The sequence below is a fragment of the Melanotaenia boesemani genome, chromosome 10 (assembly GCF_017639745.1).
Source record: "Melanotaenia boesemani isolate fMelBoe1 chromosome 10, fMelBoe1.pri, whole genome shotgun sequence".
Lineage (NCBI taxonomy): Eukaryota > Metazoa > Chordata > Actinopteri > Atheriniformes > Melanotaeniidae > Melanotaenia > Melanotaenia boesemani.
The window spans coordinates 8,256,480-8,269,931 of NC_055691.1; the positions used below are offsets into that span (position 1 = coordinate 8,256,480).

At 38.1% G+C, this 13,452-nt stretch overlaps 1 protein-coding gene across 7 annotated transcripts in view; it reads left to right on the forward strand.

The window, feature by feature from the left end:
• Nucleotides 1–565: 565 nt before the first annotated feature.
• Nucleotides 566–13,452, forward strand: part of nlrc5 (NLR family, CARD domain containing 5) — a 30,688-nt gene continuing 17,801 nt past the window's right edge. For 2 of the 7 annotated variants that reach the window (XM_041997598.1, XM_041997596.1), the window contains exons 1-13: nt 566–703; nt 1,444–1,793; nt 2,866–2,916; nt 3,811–3,900; nt 4,684–4,869; nt 5,102–5,256; nt 5,904–6,035; nt 7,063–7,378; nt 7,615–8,044; nt 8,272–8,434; nt 8,830–8,960; nt 10,715–10,946; nt 11,040–11,281. In XM_041997598.1, the coding sequence (XP_041853532.1) occupies nt 1,460–1,793; nt 2,866–2,916; nt 3,811–3,900; nt 4,684–4,869; nt 5,102–5,256; nt 5,904–6,035; nt 7,063–7,378; nt 7,615–8,044; nt 8,272–8,434; nt 8,830–8,960; nt 10,715–10,946; nt 11,040–11,281 (2,462 nt within the window). In that variant the 5' untranslated portion in view covers nt 566–703; nt 1,444–1,459. The remainder of the gene's footprint in view (nt 704–1,443; nt 1,794–2,865; nt 2,917–3,810; nt 3,901–4,683; nt 4,870–5,101; nt 5,257–5,903; nt 6,036–7,062; nt 7,379–7,614; nt 8,045–8,271; nt 8,435–8,829; nt 8,961–10,714; nt 10,947–11,039; nt 11,282–13,452) is intronic. The other 5 variants (XM_041997599.1, XM_041997600.1, XM_041997595.1 and 2 more) reach the window with 5 other exon arrangements.

Genomic DNA, 13,452 nt, shown 5'->3' on the forward strand with positions numbered 1-13,452 from the left:
TTCTTGAGGTCTCTCTGTTGCCAGCTCCATCGCAGTAGTTATTATCTCCGCCAAGGTGGAGGTCATGTATTCAGCTGTGTTAGTTTGTCTGTTGGCAACACACCTCAAAAAGTTATGGATGGATTTTGTTTACATTTCCAGGAAATCTCAAAAATGGAAATAGGACAAGTGATTGGATCTAATCAATCAATCAATATAATATAATCACATATAAATATAATAACTCAGTCATCGACAAGCAATCAATCAAGCAATCAATGCTTGGCGGAGGTCTGCGCTTAACTTTGCTGGCTCGGTGTAGTGACATTGTGTTTGGATGCCGAAGAATGAAGGAGAAGGAACAGGGTTAAAGATCAGATAGTAGGCCTACAGTCAGGGTGGACATTTCAGGCATGTGACAGTTGTTAAAGCTTCAGCAAAAATAAATAAATAAATAGCTGAATATCATATTATCAAAATACAAGATTAACTTCTCCCTGAGAACTTCCTATGCGAAACTAAGCTGATATCACACTGTTCATTTATCTTGAAACGTGTAAAATTAACATGAACTATCCAACTTACGTTATCTATGCCCACACTCCTGCCAAATCCGCGGGCACTCCCCAAAAACGAAACTAAAACAATCCTCTATCCCTATGGTTTCGTTTTCTAATAAGAGCCTCTGACAACAGTGAAATACAGTCTGCGACAGGAATTGTTGGTAAGTCCGTATCTTATGTGTCTCGATTGACCAAACAGTGTAACGAATAGCAACTGCAGCCCAGGCGTCTTTCAGCGGGTTAAAATGAGTTTCTTTGAGCTGCGCCACGCGACACAAAGCACACTGGTGACTGTTACCTTAAACGACCTCGGCTCTAAGTTATTTCAGGACATGATCTCAGACGAAGTGCACTGTCTGCCCGACGAGAATCAGCTCAGTACAGAACAGTAATGTTGCATTCAAAGCTTAAAATCGGCATATCTAAATAGAACAAAAGTAGGGAATGCATTTATCTCAGATGTGACGAATCTACATAAAGAGGAATTAAATGCTGTGCAATCGCATTACCGCCCACGAGCAACTATATTATTATGACATAGACTAACGTGTTTTTGTCTTGTAAAGAGACAATATGTAGTTGATAGACTTATTTTTTGAACACTGAAACCCTTTCCTAAGAAAAAGATAAACCAATGAAGTCAATAATGACATTTGAAAATCAGGAGGAAGCCGGACAGTGCATGCATAATGTAGAAGTACTGGCTTGTCTAACTCTGGGTGAATAGTGGAAGAGCATGGCTTCCTCTGGCAGATTCAGAACAATATCCTGTCCCCATCCAGTGAAAGCAGCCCCATGAAAGCAGCTTTTATCATTTCGTTGTTTACATCCTCCAGTTAGAACTCTATTTGTGATGCAGCATTACATTGAATTTTATTTGTGTACTTCTTTTGTGTATCAGCTAATGGAGTCTGACCATGGATGAGGAGGTTGACCCTGACTGTGAAAAAGTGAACTCCGTCTTGGATCAGGAATCCTTAGAACTGTTCCACGTTCTTTGCTGTCAGACACCACCAGTCATAATGAGGCTTTGGAACATGATGCCAACTGAAACTGGGTGGCAAAACCAACATTCATCCACCAGCTCTGCTGCAGCATCAGTAGAAGACCGCATTAAAGCCATGTTGGAATACTTCAGGGAGGCCAGTACCGTTGAGTGTCGCAACTTCCTTTTGAGTGTTTGTATGCAGTGTGAAAACATCCCCATGCGTCTGGAGTCCAGGCTCATGTCAGTGGCTGGATATGCTTCCAGTGAGTATTAAATTACACTTTAAATGTAGACAAGCAACTTTCATTCTTCTTAAGGCAATAGGAAATGCTTCATAACAAGTTGCAGTGGAGCATTTGTTTCTATGTTCAAAGAGTCTATAGTTATCCCAGACAAAAAGAGACAGGCTGTTTTATTCATTAATTTGAATTTGTATTTCGTTGCATGCATCATGTATGAGTTACAGAATTTCCCCTTGGGATTAATTGTTATTTATTTGAATTCTCAAGGTGTATCTCAAGGTTCAGTTGAAGAGTGAGAAAGAAATATCCTGCAGAACACAAAAATATGAAATTATTTTTACTGTAAAGCAGTGTTTCTCAATCCTGGTCCTCAGGGACCACTGCCCTGCATGTTTTAGTTCTATCCACCTCCAACACACCTGATTCTGATTTACTTGAACTGCTTGTCAAGTTCTTTGCAAGCCTGCTAACGAGCCATTCATTTGAGTCAGGTGTGTTAAAGATGGACACCTCTAAAACATGCAGGGCAGTGGTCCCCGAGGACCAGGATGAGAAACGCTGCTGTAAAGAGTAGAGATGGACAGCAATCACTCTTTCAGTTATATTCAGCTGATGGCAGTGATTGGTATGCATTGATCAGACAAAGTATTATGGCCATGTCTACCTTAAGTCACCAACAAAGCTTTAACATGCGCATTTGTAAACAAAGATGATGTTCTTGAGCATCTTGAGTGTCTGGTAACGCAACTTTAGTAATATATACATTGGGCCCCTTCGGGTTGTGGTGGTGAGTATTTGATGATGCAGCTTGCTTCCCACATGTGTGAACAGATCCCATCAGACTGGTATCTTAGGAAATTGGAAGCTTGGTTTTTTTGTTTTTGTTGTTTTTGTTTTTTTTTAGTACTCACTGTTCTGATGTTTTGCTCTTTCTATAGCCCTCACTTGCATGGCACTTCAGACTTAAAGCCCTACAGGCTATGCCTCAAGCTTAATAGTAGAATAATAGTGTTATTAATAACACATTTTACTCAGGCTTATTAAAAACTGTGCTTGCCAGCATTACTAACAGCATGACTTTCTGTTTGTTTAGCTGATGCTGTACAGAATCCAGCTTCGGCTTCTATGTCTCTTACAAACACAGGTAGTTTAATTAACTGATTAATTTGTAATCATCTGTCTCTGTACAAGTGTGAAATATGAAAGTGTATTAACAAATCCTGTTTAGATTGTTCCTAGTTTTCCTGGTATGATTAGATTTGCGCACTGTACAGTCTACAAATAAATTTCCATAGTTTTATTCTATGTTCATGTGTGCCTGATTAAAGCAGTTGCCATTTAATCAGTTTTACTTTAATATCCATGGTGCTGTTGTATGATTTTACATATTGAGCACAACCAAAACTTCTCCAACAATAACATGTGACTCCTCTGGAAAATGTGATTCCAAGATTTATTAAAGTGAAAATCAAAAAAGCAAAGCTAAGCTTCCTCAAATCAGAACAAGACATTTAAATTTTATTTAAACATTTTTAGAAACTGAGTCACAAAGTTTTGATCTGGCGAAATGTCTAAATCTTTTAATATTTCATCATCTTGTTTACTTTTCCTACAAATCATAATTTAAAATTGTAATTACTATAATCTCCATATCTGTGGTATCTTTGATAAATTATTTCTATCATGATGAGTACAACAGTAAATACTGTGGAGGTTAGTCAACAGACAAGCTCCTTTCATCAGTGTTTTTAGAGATGAGCTATTTTTATTTTAAGTAATATCAAAAGCCCCACTGCAGATCTAACACCACTGACAAACAAGTGAAAATGAAAGTAACATTTTATTCAAGGCATATTTGCATATGTAAAAAAAAACGTTCTAAATCTTCTGTTTTGTTTTCACTGTAAAATTTTACTAATATTTCTTCTGTCTGTTTTTTTTTAAATTTACAAGGTAATTAAAAAAACTTCAGTTGAGGACTTAAGATGTGTGAAAGTTTTATTATGCCATGTTTGTCATTCATTTATCTGTGCCGTAGGTGGCAGTTTTGATTCTGCTACGAATGAGAGTGATCAGAAGTCATCCACCCCACCTTTTGAGGAGCAGCTTATCAAACGCCCACGGATTGGTAGAACATACACACTGTTTTAATTGTGTGTCACTGTAGTCACATTCACATGCAATAACCATGTTGACAAATGATTGCAATTATTTACTACTTATTTATTGAAAAGTCCAGAGAAAGAGTCCAAAAGCAATGGCCAAGTTGCATCTAAAGAAGCTAGGAGTAAAACAAATTTTGAGTTTGCAGTTGTACAGCTCTCAGAGGAACAATTCTGTCTTAAACCATTGTATCCGCCTGTTGTAACATATATTATGTCCATTTAAATACCAATTTTGGTTCAGCTATTTGAGCAGACTTCCTGCTATTTAACATTCTGTTCTTGATGTCGCTGAATGAAGCAGTTACTCCTCCCACACAGAAGCTGCAGATCATAATGTCAGCCATGTTTGGAAGTGCTCTGTGCTACCAACATCAAGACACCACCCAGAAGCTGCCCACTGAGTTTGCACTGCCACTAAATGTGTTCAGTCCATGTTAAAGGTGTTTAGATGACAGTAAATCAGGCATCTCTTATATGTTTGTTTTATTAAGTATCACATTACAAGGGTCATCTCAGCTTTGGAGTTTAGATATTTGTGATTCCAAATCAGCTGACACAGATAGCTAAGATTAAATTGACTTTGTGTTTATTGCTGTTTTGACCCTCCAAACACACTGTTGGATTTCTTGTGCTTAGTATTCTAAATTGTTAGCAAAATAACTGCAATGCAACTCCAATTAGTAACTTGAAAAAGGAGGATCTACAAATTGGATTAAAAATATGTTTATAACTTTTTATACCCACAGATCACTGGGAGCAATATGTCTCCGAGGTGATGAGTTTATTGCAGAGGAGGTGGGGGAGACTGACAGAGTGCCTGGTGAAAGAAGTGCAACTGGAGAAAGTGTGGGTCGGTCCAAGAACTGCAAACAAACATAAGGACAGACCCGATCAGACCCCTAACTCAGCAGACCGAGGAAGCAGAACACCAGGTCAGGAGGATTTTCTTTCCTTTTATTGTACAACAGGAAACTCATAAATTTATTTAAAACTGACTTTGCATTTCCCACACACTTTTAATATCTACTTTCTATATTCATATTTATCTTTACAATCTCTTTAATGAAAATCATTTACATATATTTTCTACATGCGACTGTTTGAAATCTGCTGTTCACAATCAGACGTTTTTTAAATTTTTTTTTTTTTTTTTACCAAACTCAGAGCCTGATGGGGATTATGGGTATTTGGAATCCAAAGTGACTTTGGAGACATTCCTCCAGGCATGCACAGGAAAAGTGACGGTTCTCGTTGGCCAGGCCGGATCAGGAAAAACTCTACTAATGTCATGTTTAGGACAACAGTGGACAAATGGATTAGTAAGCTCTATTTTTTTTTTTTTTTTTTTTTTTTTTTTTTATTTATTCTAAAAGGTTAATTTACATTTCTAATGGTGTTATTTTGCTGCTGGCTCAGTGTTTGCTAAATTTGTATAAAAACAATATGAATTAAATGGAAATAACCTACTTCAAAATTAACTAATACTTCTTTTTGAGAAGAAGATAAATAATTGTCTGTCAAAGGAAAGCACCTAAAATCCTGTAGACGCAACAGGAAGTGACTGCAAGATCACACACCCTAACTTGTATATTACAACACGCAGTGTTTAAAAGCTGCAGAATTTTTCTATTATAGATGTAAAAATGAAAGTAAAACTTAATGTCACACTCTTCCACTAGATATATAGTAGCTATTTTATTTATTTATTTTTGGTCTTGGTGTCATTAACTTTTACCCTTCTTAATTCTGTAAACTTTATTTTCAAAAGAGAAAGCTTTTGTGATTAAGATAAATTAAACTTCATTTTGATTATTTAGAATAGCAACAAATGGTCAAACAATGGGATAAGTTACTTATGCGGAACTACTTCAGTTTTTAATCTGAATCAGACCCAACTGTTTCCCCTGAAGTGATGCAGACTTTAATGCAACATTTTTCATTCCCTCCTCCCTGTCTTATAATTCAGGGCCCTATCCCGTCTTCCTACCTGTTTGTCCTGTTAGAGTTTCGTCAGCTCAACGTGGTCTCCTGCCCTCTTTCCCTGTCTGACCTGCTGTTCCAACACTACCTCCCTCCAAATGCAAACAATGATGCAAAGGTATGTAGGTAGTCACACTCAAATACATTTAGCACAACAGATATTACTGTATTGCTCAAAACCAGTGTTGAAAAAGATCTCTTTTAGTTTAATTAACACGTCACAATGGCCCTGTTTTTAATTAGTATAAGTAGTAGTGGACACGACAGCGCTGAGACAGTAAAACGCAAAAGTGTTGTTAAGTTTTGGCCTCTGTTTTACACGGTAACAAAGATTTAGGTGGAAAAAGAAACAAAGTTTTGAGAACAGGATCCAGAGTGAAATTTTCTTGAAAAGCAAGGCGAATCCAGCGTTGCAACAACAATGGTGTGTTGTGTGTAGGCAGGGGGTGAGGACCCAAGTGCAGGCAGCTCAGACAGGAGGCAAGTTGGTGCAGGTAAAAGGGTTTGTTTGTCACAAACTCAGGAGCAGGGAAACACACCTGATTCAAATAAATACTTATTAGCAGACTTGTGCAGAGCTTGTCAGAGAGCCGTTTAATTTTAATCAGGCGTATTGCAGCAGGGAGACATCTAAGACCTGCAGGATAGTGGGCCTTGAGGACCAGGGTTAGGGACCTCGGTGCTAGAAAACCAATACACCTCTATACAAGCGGTTTTTATGTCTTGGAAGTCTGATGAGGATGTAGTGCACGCATGGGGTGTGCCATTGTAAAGTTTTACTGCCTAATACAGGCCTGGCATGCATACTACATTATTTCCAGTCCTGTTTGTGATTTCAGTCTGCAGAAGTAGTTTTCACTTAGCTATTGTGTAAATGTTCTTTTTTTTTTCACCAAATACACAAAGGAAAAAATTGGAGGTTTTGCATTCTAACCTTATTGTGTAAACAGGGCTTAAAGCAAAACAGAAAAATAACTGAGCAGTTTTATAGCCAAGTAACAGCAGTAAGGTAGTAGAGGGGAGACTGAGAACTCATACATGTTTTTAAACAAGTGTAACAGACACCAGAACAAACCTCAAAATGAAACCACTGAATGATAGTGTTTTCTCCTCCTTATATCTACATAATTTCTGTGTTTGAGCAGCAAGCCATTGTGGACTACCTTCTTTCCAATCCAGAGCAAAGCTGTTGGGTGCTGGATGGCTATGATGAGTTTCACTGGAAACTTGATAAAAAAAAAATGCAGAGTGAGCCACTGGACTTTAAAGAACCTCTGCCTGTGGCAGAACTCATCTCAGGGTTGTTGAATCGTCAGCTTCTTGCAGGAAGCACCATACTGGTCACCTGTCGTGTACGTGATCTTATAGATTTTGACGGCTTGTCAGACAAAGTGGGGGAGCTGCTGGGATGGGACCAACATATGATCAAGGAGTATGTGAGCAGTTTTTTTGGTGAAAAAGGTAAATATCTAATTTCTTTTAATCTTACATGGCAAAATTAGTTTCTCTGCCGAGTTTGATGTAGTACAGTTTCTTAAACATGCAGATCAGCAGCTTAATTTATTTTTTTTTAGATTTTGTCACTGTAGAAGTGGACTCTTTCATTTTTTTATTAGTAAAAACAGTCATATATGCCTATCTGAAATGTCAGTGGTCCTGATCTTGTCTGTGTTTCAACAATAATGGTCACTCAACAGACAGAAGTCTTGGTATGCAGGCAACAGATCTACTTCTTTCCAGTCGACACCTCCTTGTCATGTCTTCCCTCCCTGCACTCTGCAACATCTGCTGCATCTGTCTAGAGCATTTACTGCTGGAAGGCAGCGATGCACAACACACGCAGCTGCTGGAAGAAGAAGGAAGTAAGGCAGTAAAAATTAAGTTACACCAAGAAAAAGGGGGAGGAAGAGGGGGAGATAGAAGCAGAAGAGAGAGTCATCCACAAAGAGGAGAACAAAGTGGAAAAAGGGAAGGAAATAAAGATATACTAATGTTTTCTCCCACATCAGCAGGGGTTCCCACCACCCTCACCCAAGTCTACCTCAGTGTTATTTCTGCATTTCTCAGTCGTTACCCTAACCAAGGAGAGAGATATGAAAGGCCAAAGACATCAACATTCTCCCAGAGGTAGAGTATTCAGCAGCACATAAACAGCACATGATATACAGAAGTACATTTCACTGTCAAAACCAGTAAAAAATAGTTTGTTGCTTTGTAGTTACTTACAGATGCAGCTTCACATTATCTTTGATCATATGCAAGTGCATACTTGTGTGTACATGTCAGTGCAGGAAGCACTGCAGTTAAATTATGACAAAATACTAATTCCATTTATTGTAAATCTCTTTGTGCAGTTCTGTGTGTGCGCTTGCCTCTCTGAGTCAGTATCGATCTGAGCTGTATGAGCTGGCTCGGCTGGCATGGGGAGGCTTAGAGACAAACAAGATCCTTTTTGTTGAAGAAGATGTTCCAAAGCATGTTTTAGAGTTATCAGTCAAAACAGGGCTCCTCTCACAGGTCAGACATTCATATATTCATTTCCTAGATACATTCATGGATGCGTTGGATGAATTAAGCTAGGGATGTTTGAATTTAATAATTACTATTTTGCAATTAGATGTCTTTCATTAAAGATGTGTGCATACTTAAAAAAAATCAGGTTTGCTCAGTGTGAAAATCTGAGACTTATAATTGTTGCATAAATCCTACTGACCAGCAGATCAGTAGGATTATTCTACCAAAAATGTCTGTGGTCAGATTGAAAGTGGATTTTCATGCAGTAAAAAAGGCACAATGTAATTTATAGACACCGCTAACTTTAATATGTATATTATAACAGGCTTGACTTTATACCCTAGTTCATGTTCTTGTCATGATAAATAATACAGTAAACAACCATGTCTTTCTGTCAGGTGGAACTCAGATGTCATGATGGGACACTTGTCAGTGCCTACTGCTTTATTCATTTGACGGTGCAGGAGTTTTTAGCTGCCCTTAGAATTATGACATGTAATGACATTAGTGATGCACAGCTCAAGAAGAGGTAAGAACATGAATTCAAAGAGTATGTATGTAATTTAAGAAGAGCATAATTAAATTTCCATTCTGTTTGCAAGTTGACTGGTTTTCTACATAAGACTTGTTCGGCTCATATTTCAGAGGGAGAACTATAAAACAAAGTTTTATAAAACTGTGCAGATGAAATTTACAAAGCCTACTACGTGGAAATGGTTTTAATTTTAAGTACAACAAATCATCACAATGTTTGTGTTAATATTTTAACATTAGTGATTGATAAGTACACCGTGGGCCAATTTTTTTCACTGTACAGCAAATATACAGAATTTTCACTGTGCCATAAATACCAATGCTCCTCCTTGTGCTGACGGGTTGAGACTCAGTCTGTTCTCAGCCACTTCCCCCTCCCAACCCCACCCTCCCCTTTGCTTGGTACAGTCTGTGCTCAGTCCCAAAATACCAAACCTAAAGCTCTTGTCCACTTAGCTAAATACTAATGTCATACACTATAAACAGCAACTCAAACGGAACCCTGCTAAGTAAGGTTGACAAAAATTTTGTCTATACAAAGGGATGATAATTAGATAAATGAACAATCCACCAAACTTGAAGTTTGCACTCAAATTGGATTCCTACATCTCATCAGAATGGCCCCATTGACCTTATAGTTTGACCATACAAAGTCAGACTCTATACCAGGAATCATGTCACTTAGGAAGCAACACGAGAAGCGTAAGCTGAGCCGACTAACATGTTCCTGATCGCCATAAAAGGAGGTCAGAAATACACTGATGTGGGCATAGAGCAGAGCATCCAATCACATTACTGCAGACTCAGGTATTTGTCGCGCAGGAGACATTTAAATTGAGACATCGCACTGCAGATATGGGATAACAGGGAGAGCCTTTGTGCAGATATGTTATGTGTTACTAGTTAATATTTCAAACTTCATTTTATTTTGTCTTATTTGACTCGATTAAAATTGATACTTCATCAGGTATTGAGTTAAGCAGATGACAAAAAAACAATGTGACAAAGAGTTTACCGAAACTATGCTGCTTTTTGCAATTAACAATTGAAATCAATCTGTTTTTTAGCTTAATTTAGTTTTTCTGTTGGGATTTTTTTTTTCACAAAAATGGTTTTAGTTTTTACCGTTAACTCAAATTAGATTTCTGCTGCAGGCAAATCTGTAAGGAAGCGGTTTGTCTCACAGAGCTTCACACTACACCAGGGATGTTTCATAAATGGAAAGCTTAGTCTGCCCATCAAAAGCATGTATGATGTTACTCACCTTCTACCACCAAAGCCACTGCAATTAATTCCCAGGCACTTTTTTTTTTGGTGATGACCTTATTTAATGATCCATTGAGTCAAAAGCACCTTGTGTTTTTTAGATTTTAATCAGTCATAGGGGAAATCCACTAGCTCCTTAGCAAATGGCCTTGTGCCACCATTTATGTCTTTGGATGTAATATATGACAATATTTGCAGTAGTGGCATTACTATAAGCCTGCAACTTATGTGTGAAGCCTACTGCAGCCTTACTCCTGTTAGAGATCCTTCTCCCCATAAATATTGGAATATTCCTGTTAAAGACCGGTAATAATCATGTAATAATACTGGATGAGCAAGGATATTGTGGCTCTTGTAAATCGTGTGATAATTATTCTTACCTGACTGAAAAGGCTAAAAACGTCACTGTAGACAGTGATATACAGGAATGCGCTTTCATCATACAATAAATAAGTCTATGTCTTATCCACATTGCTCCCACAGATTCAGTCTGAAAACTCGCTGGACAACCAAATCAGACCAGAAGACAGTGTTTACTGATTCCCTGTACCTGTATGTGTGTGGTCTGTCTTCTCCACACTGCACTGAAGCCCTGGTTGAAGTAGCCAGGGCTTCTGGTATAAAAGGCATCCAGAGTTGGGTCAAGAAACGACAAGCCCTTGTTCTTAATTTATTGAAAGCCCTGTGTCAGAACAACAATCTGACTGGACCAAAGGTAGAAATAAAAATAAAGCTTGATTTGTGACAGGCATTTTTTTCTTTTTTTTTGTCTTTTCTGTTCTGATCTTTTATTCTTACATTTTCACAGATATTGCAACTTTGCCGCTGTGTCCAGGAGAGCCAGGACCACCAACTGGCAAAGCTGGTCATGACTGTGAGACCCACTCTGGAGCTGCGCAACTTCTGGCTATCACCTAATGATATTGATGCTCTAGCTTTTGTAGTTAACTCAGTGGGTGATGATGGCATTGGACTGGACTTTAGAGCATGCTCAATGGAGCTGGAGTGTTTAGATGCCCTTTCTAGGTGTCAGTACATTCACTACCTCAGGTAAGTGGACATACACTAAACACAAGAAAAAACAGTGAACATTATAATCACATATATATATATATTTATTTACATTATTTTTGGTCAAAATGTTTAACGTGGAATAAGTAATTTGTAATAGTTTGACGTGCTGAATTTGTTTAACATACATTTAGCTGTTGTGTTACCATCTTTGGCTTCTGACTTTGAACTGTTTGTTGGCTAGGAGAGTGATGCAGCTTTGCAACAAGGAAATGCTGAGGTGGCTAGTGTTAAGCTGTCAAGAATCTGAAACCCTGTGTTTGACTATGGGACATTTAAAGAGAGTGAATTGCACAGTGAAAGTGATTGTGGCTCTGGAAAGAGTTGCAGCTTTGCCTTTGACATTCCTCAGATGACTGGGTTGGCTCCTCTTGACAGGTGGTCAGTCAGTTTCAGTGTCTGGCCACCTGTTACACTTATAACACTAAGTTATAATTATAAGTTAAAACTTTTAAAATGACCTTTATATTTTTTACAGGAACATTTTAAAATATAATGTGCAATTTAATTATAAGATCAGAGTACAGAATGCTCTGATTCTTCATTGTCTAAACATTTCTGTGGCTTACTAAAAATGAGCAGGCTAATAGGGAATCACAATATCACCATTCACTTCAGTAACAATTATATTTACAAGTAAAAATTAGATGACACAAGTAGAGTGTCATGAATTTTGGCAGAGGTGAGAACCCAAATGCAGGCAGAATCAGAGTCGTTGCAAGTGAAAGCGTTTATTTAAAAAAATGCAGGACAGGGACCACACAAGACAGGGAGTTAATCAAAAGGATCTGACAAAGGCAAACTGAAAACCATGGGGTATATATACACAGAGGAACAAATTGAGAACAGGTGAAGTGAATCAAAATCAAACCAGGTGAGCTAATGAGCCAGGGACAGAAAACACAGCACATGAGGAAAACAGGAAAACTGAACGTGACAAACTGCAGAACCAAAAACCAAAAATCAAGACAAAAACTAAAACATGACAAAAACGATGATCTTAACAGAAAACTGAAGAAAAAAACCAGAACTAGAAACCAAGATCTAACCAAAACCCTAAACCAGGGCTACTCAATTCGGTCCTACGAGGGCCGCAATCCAGCAGGTTTTTCCATGTATTCCTGTACCAACCTGAACCTGATTGGCTATTAGAGCCCCCTAATTTGACTCAGGTGTGTTGGTGCAGGGATACATGGAAAACCTGCTGGATTGCGGCCCTCGTAGGACTGAATTGAGAAGCCCTGCCCTAAACCATAAACAACACAAAAAAAAAACCCTGAAAACCAAAAACTATAAACCAAGATCAAAATATAACACAAACCAAAGCAGACAAAAGCCAAGCACAAGAACCATGACCAACACCATGAATTATGAGAGTAGAGGGTCAGTGTATATAGCCAAATAACTTCTGGATTTTATTAATGATCTTACTGCAATATTATGTATTGGTGACATCTCATCCATTGTATAACTTAACAACATGTTCATTAATTCTTCCCGTAGTGTCAGCTTTAGCCGAACTGAAAGGTAGCTATTTGAGCTGAGTTATCACCATTGTTGTGATACTGTGCTTAAGATGCAGATGCCTTTTTACATATAAAGTATAGCTATTTGTTGGTGAAAGATCTTTTCTTAGCAATATGTACTTCACCGTGATTTCGATATCATCATTTTTATCTAGAAATTAAAAAAAAAAAAAAAAGTGAGAGCTCCTTGATATAAATCCTGGCTTCTGTGCCATCTTGTTAGCTAAGTGAACTACACATGTACCCTGGTGACTATCTGGCATGTGTTTTGGTTTCTTTTTTTTATTTTCTTTCTTGTTTTGAGGAAACAAAACAACACACAGATATAATAAAATGTCAACAAAAGTGGACTGTCCATTTGTAATTGATCACTCCTCCACAGTAGCAGCCACACACACCCCTACCCTCCACCCACCCCCACCCATCTTATGGCAAGACAGCAGTTGGCTTTGCATAAACTGCACAGGGCCAACAATAGCAACTAAAAGTCTGAGGTGTTTACTGGCCTTCACACTCCTTAGATGTCAAAGAGAAGGAATCTGATGGCTACCGTGGGAACTAACCCGATCGACAAAGACCACAACCCATGGGGCCTAAATATCCTAGTAACCAACATATGATCTC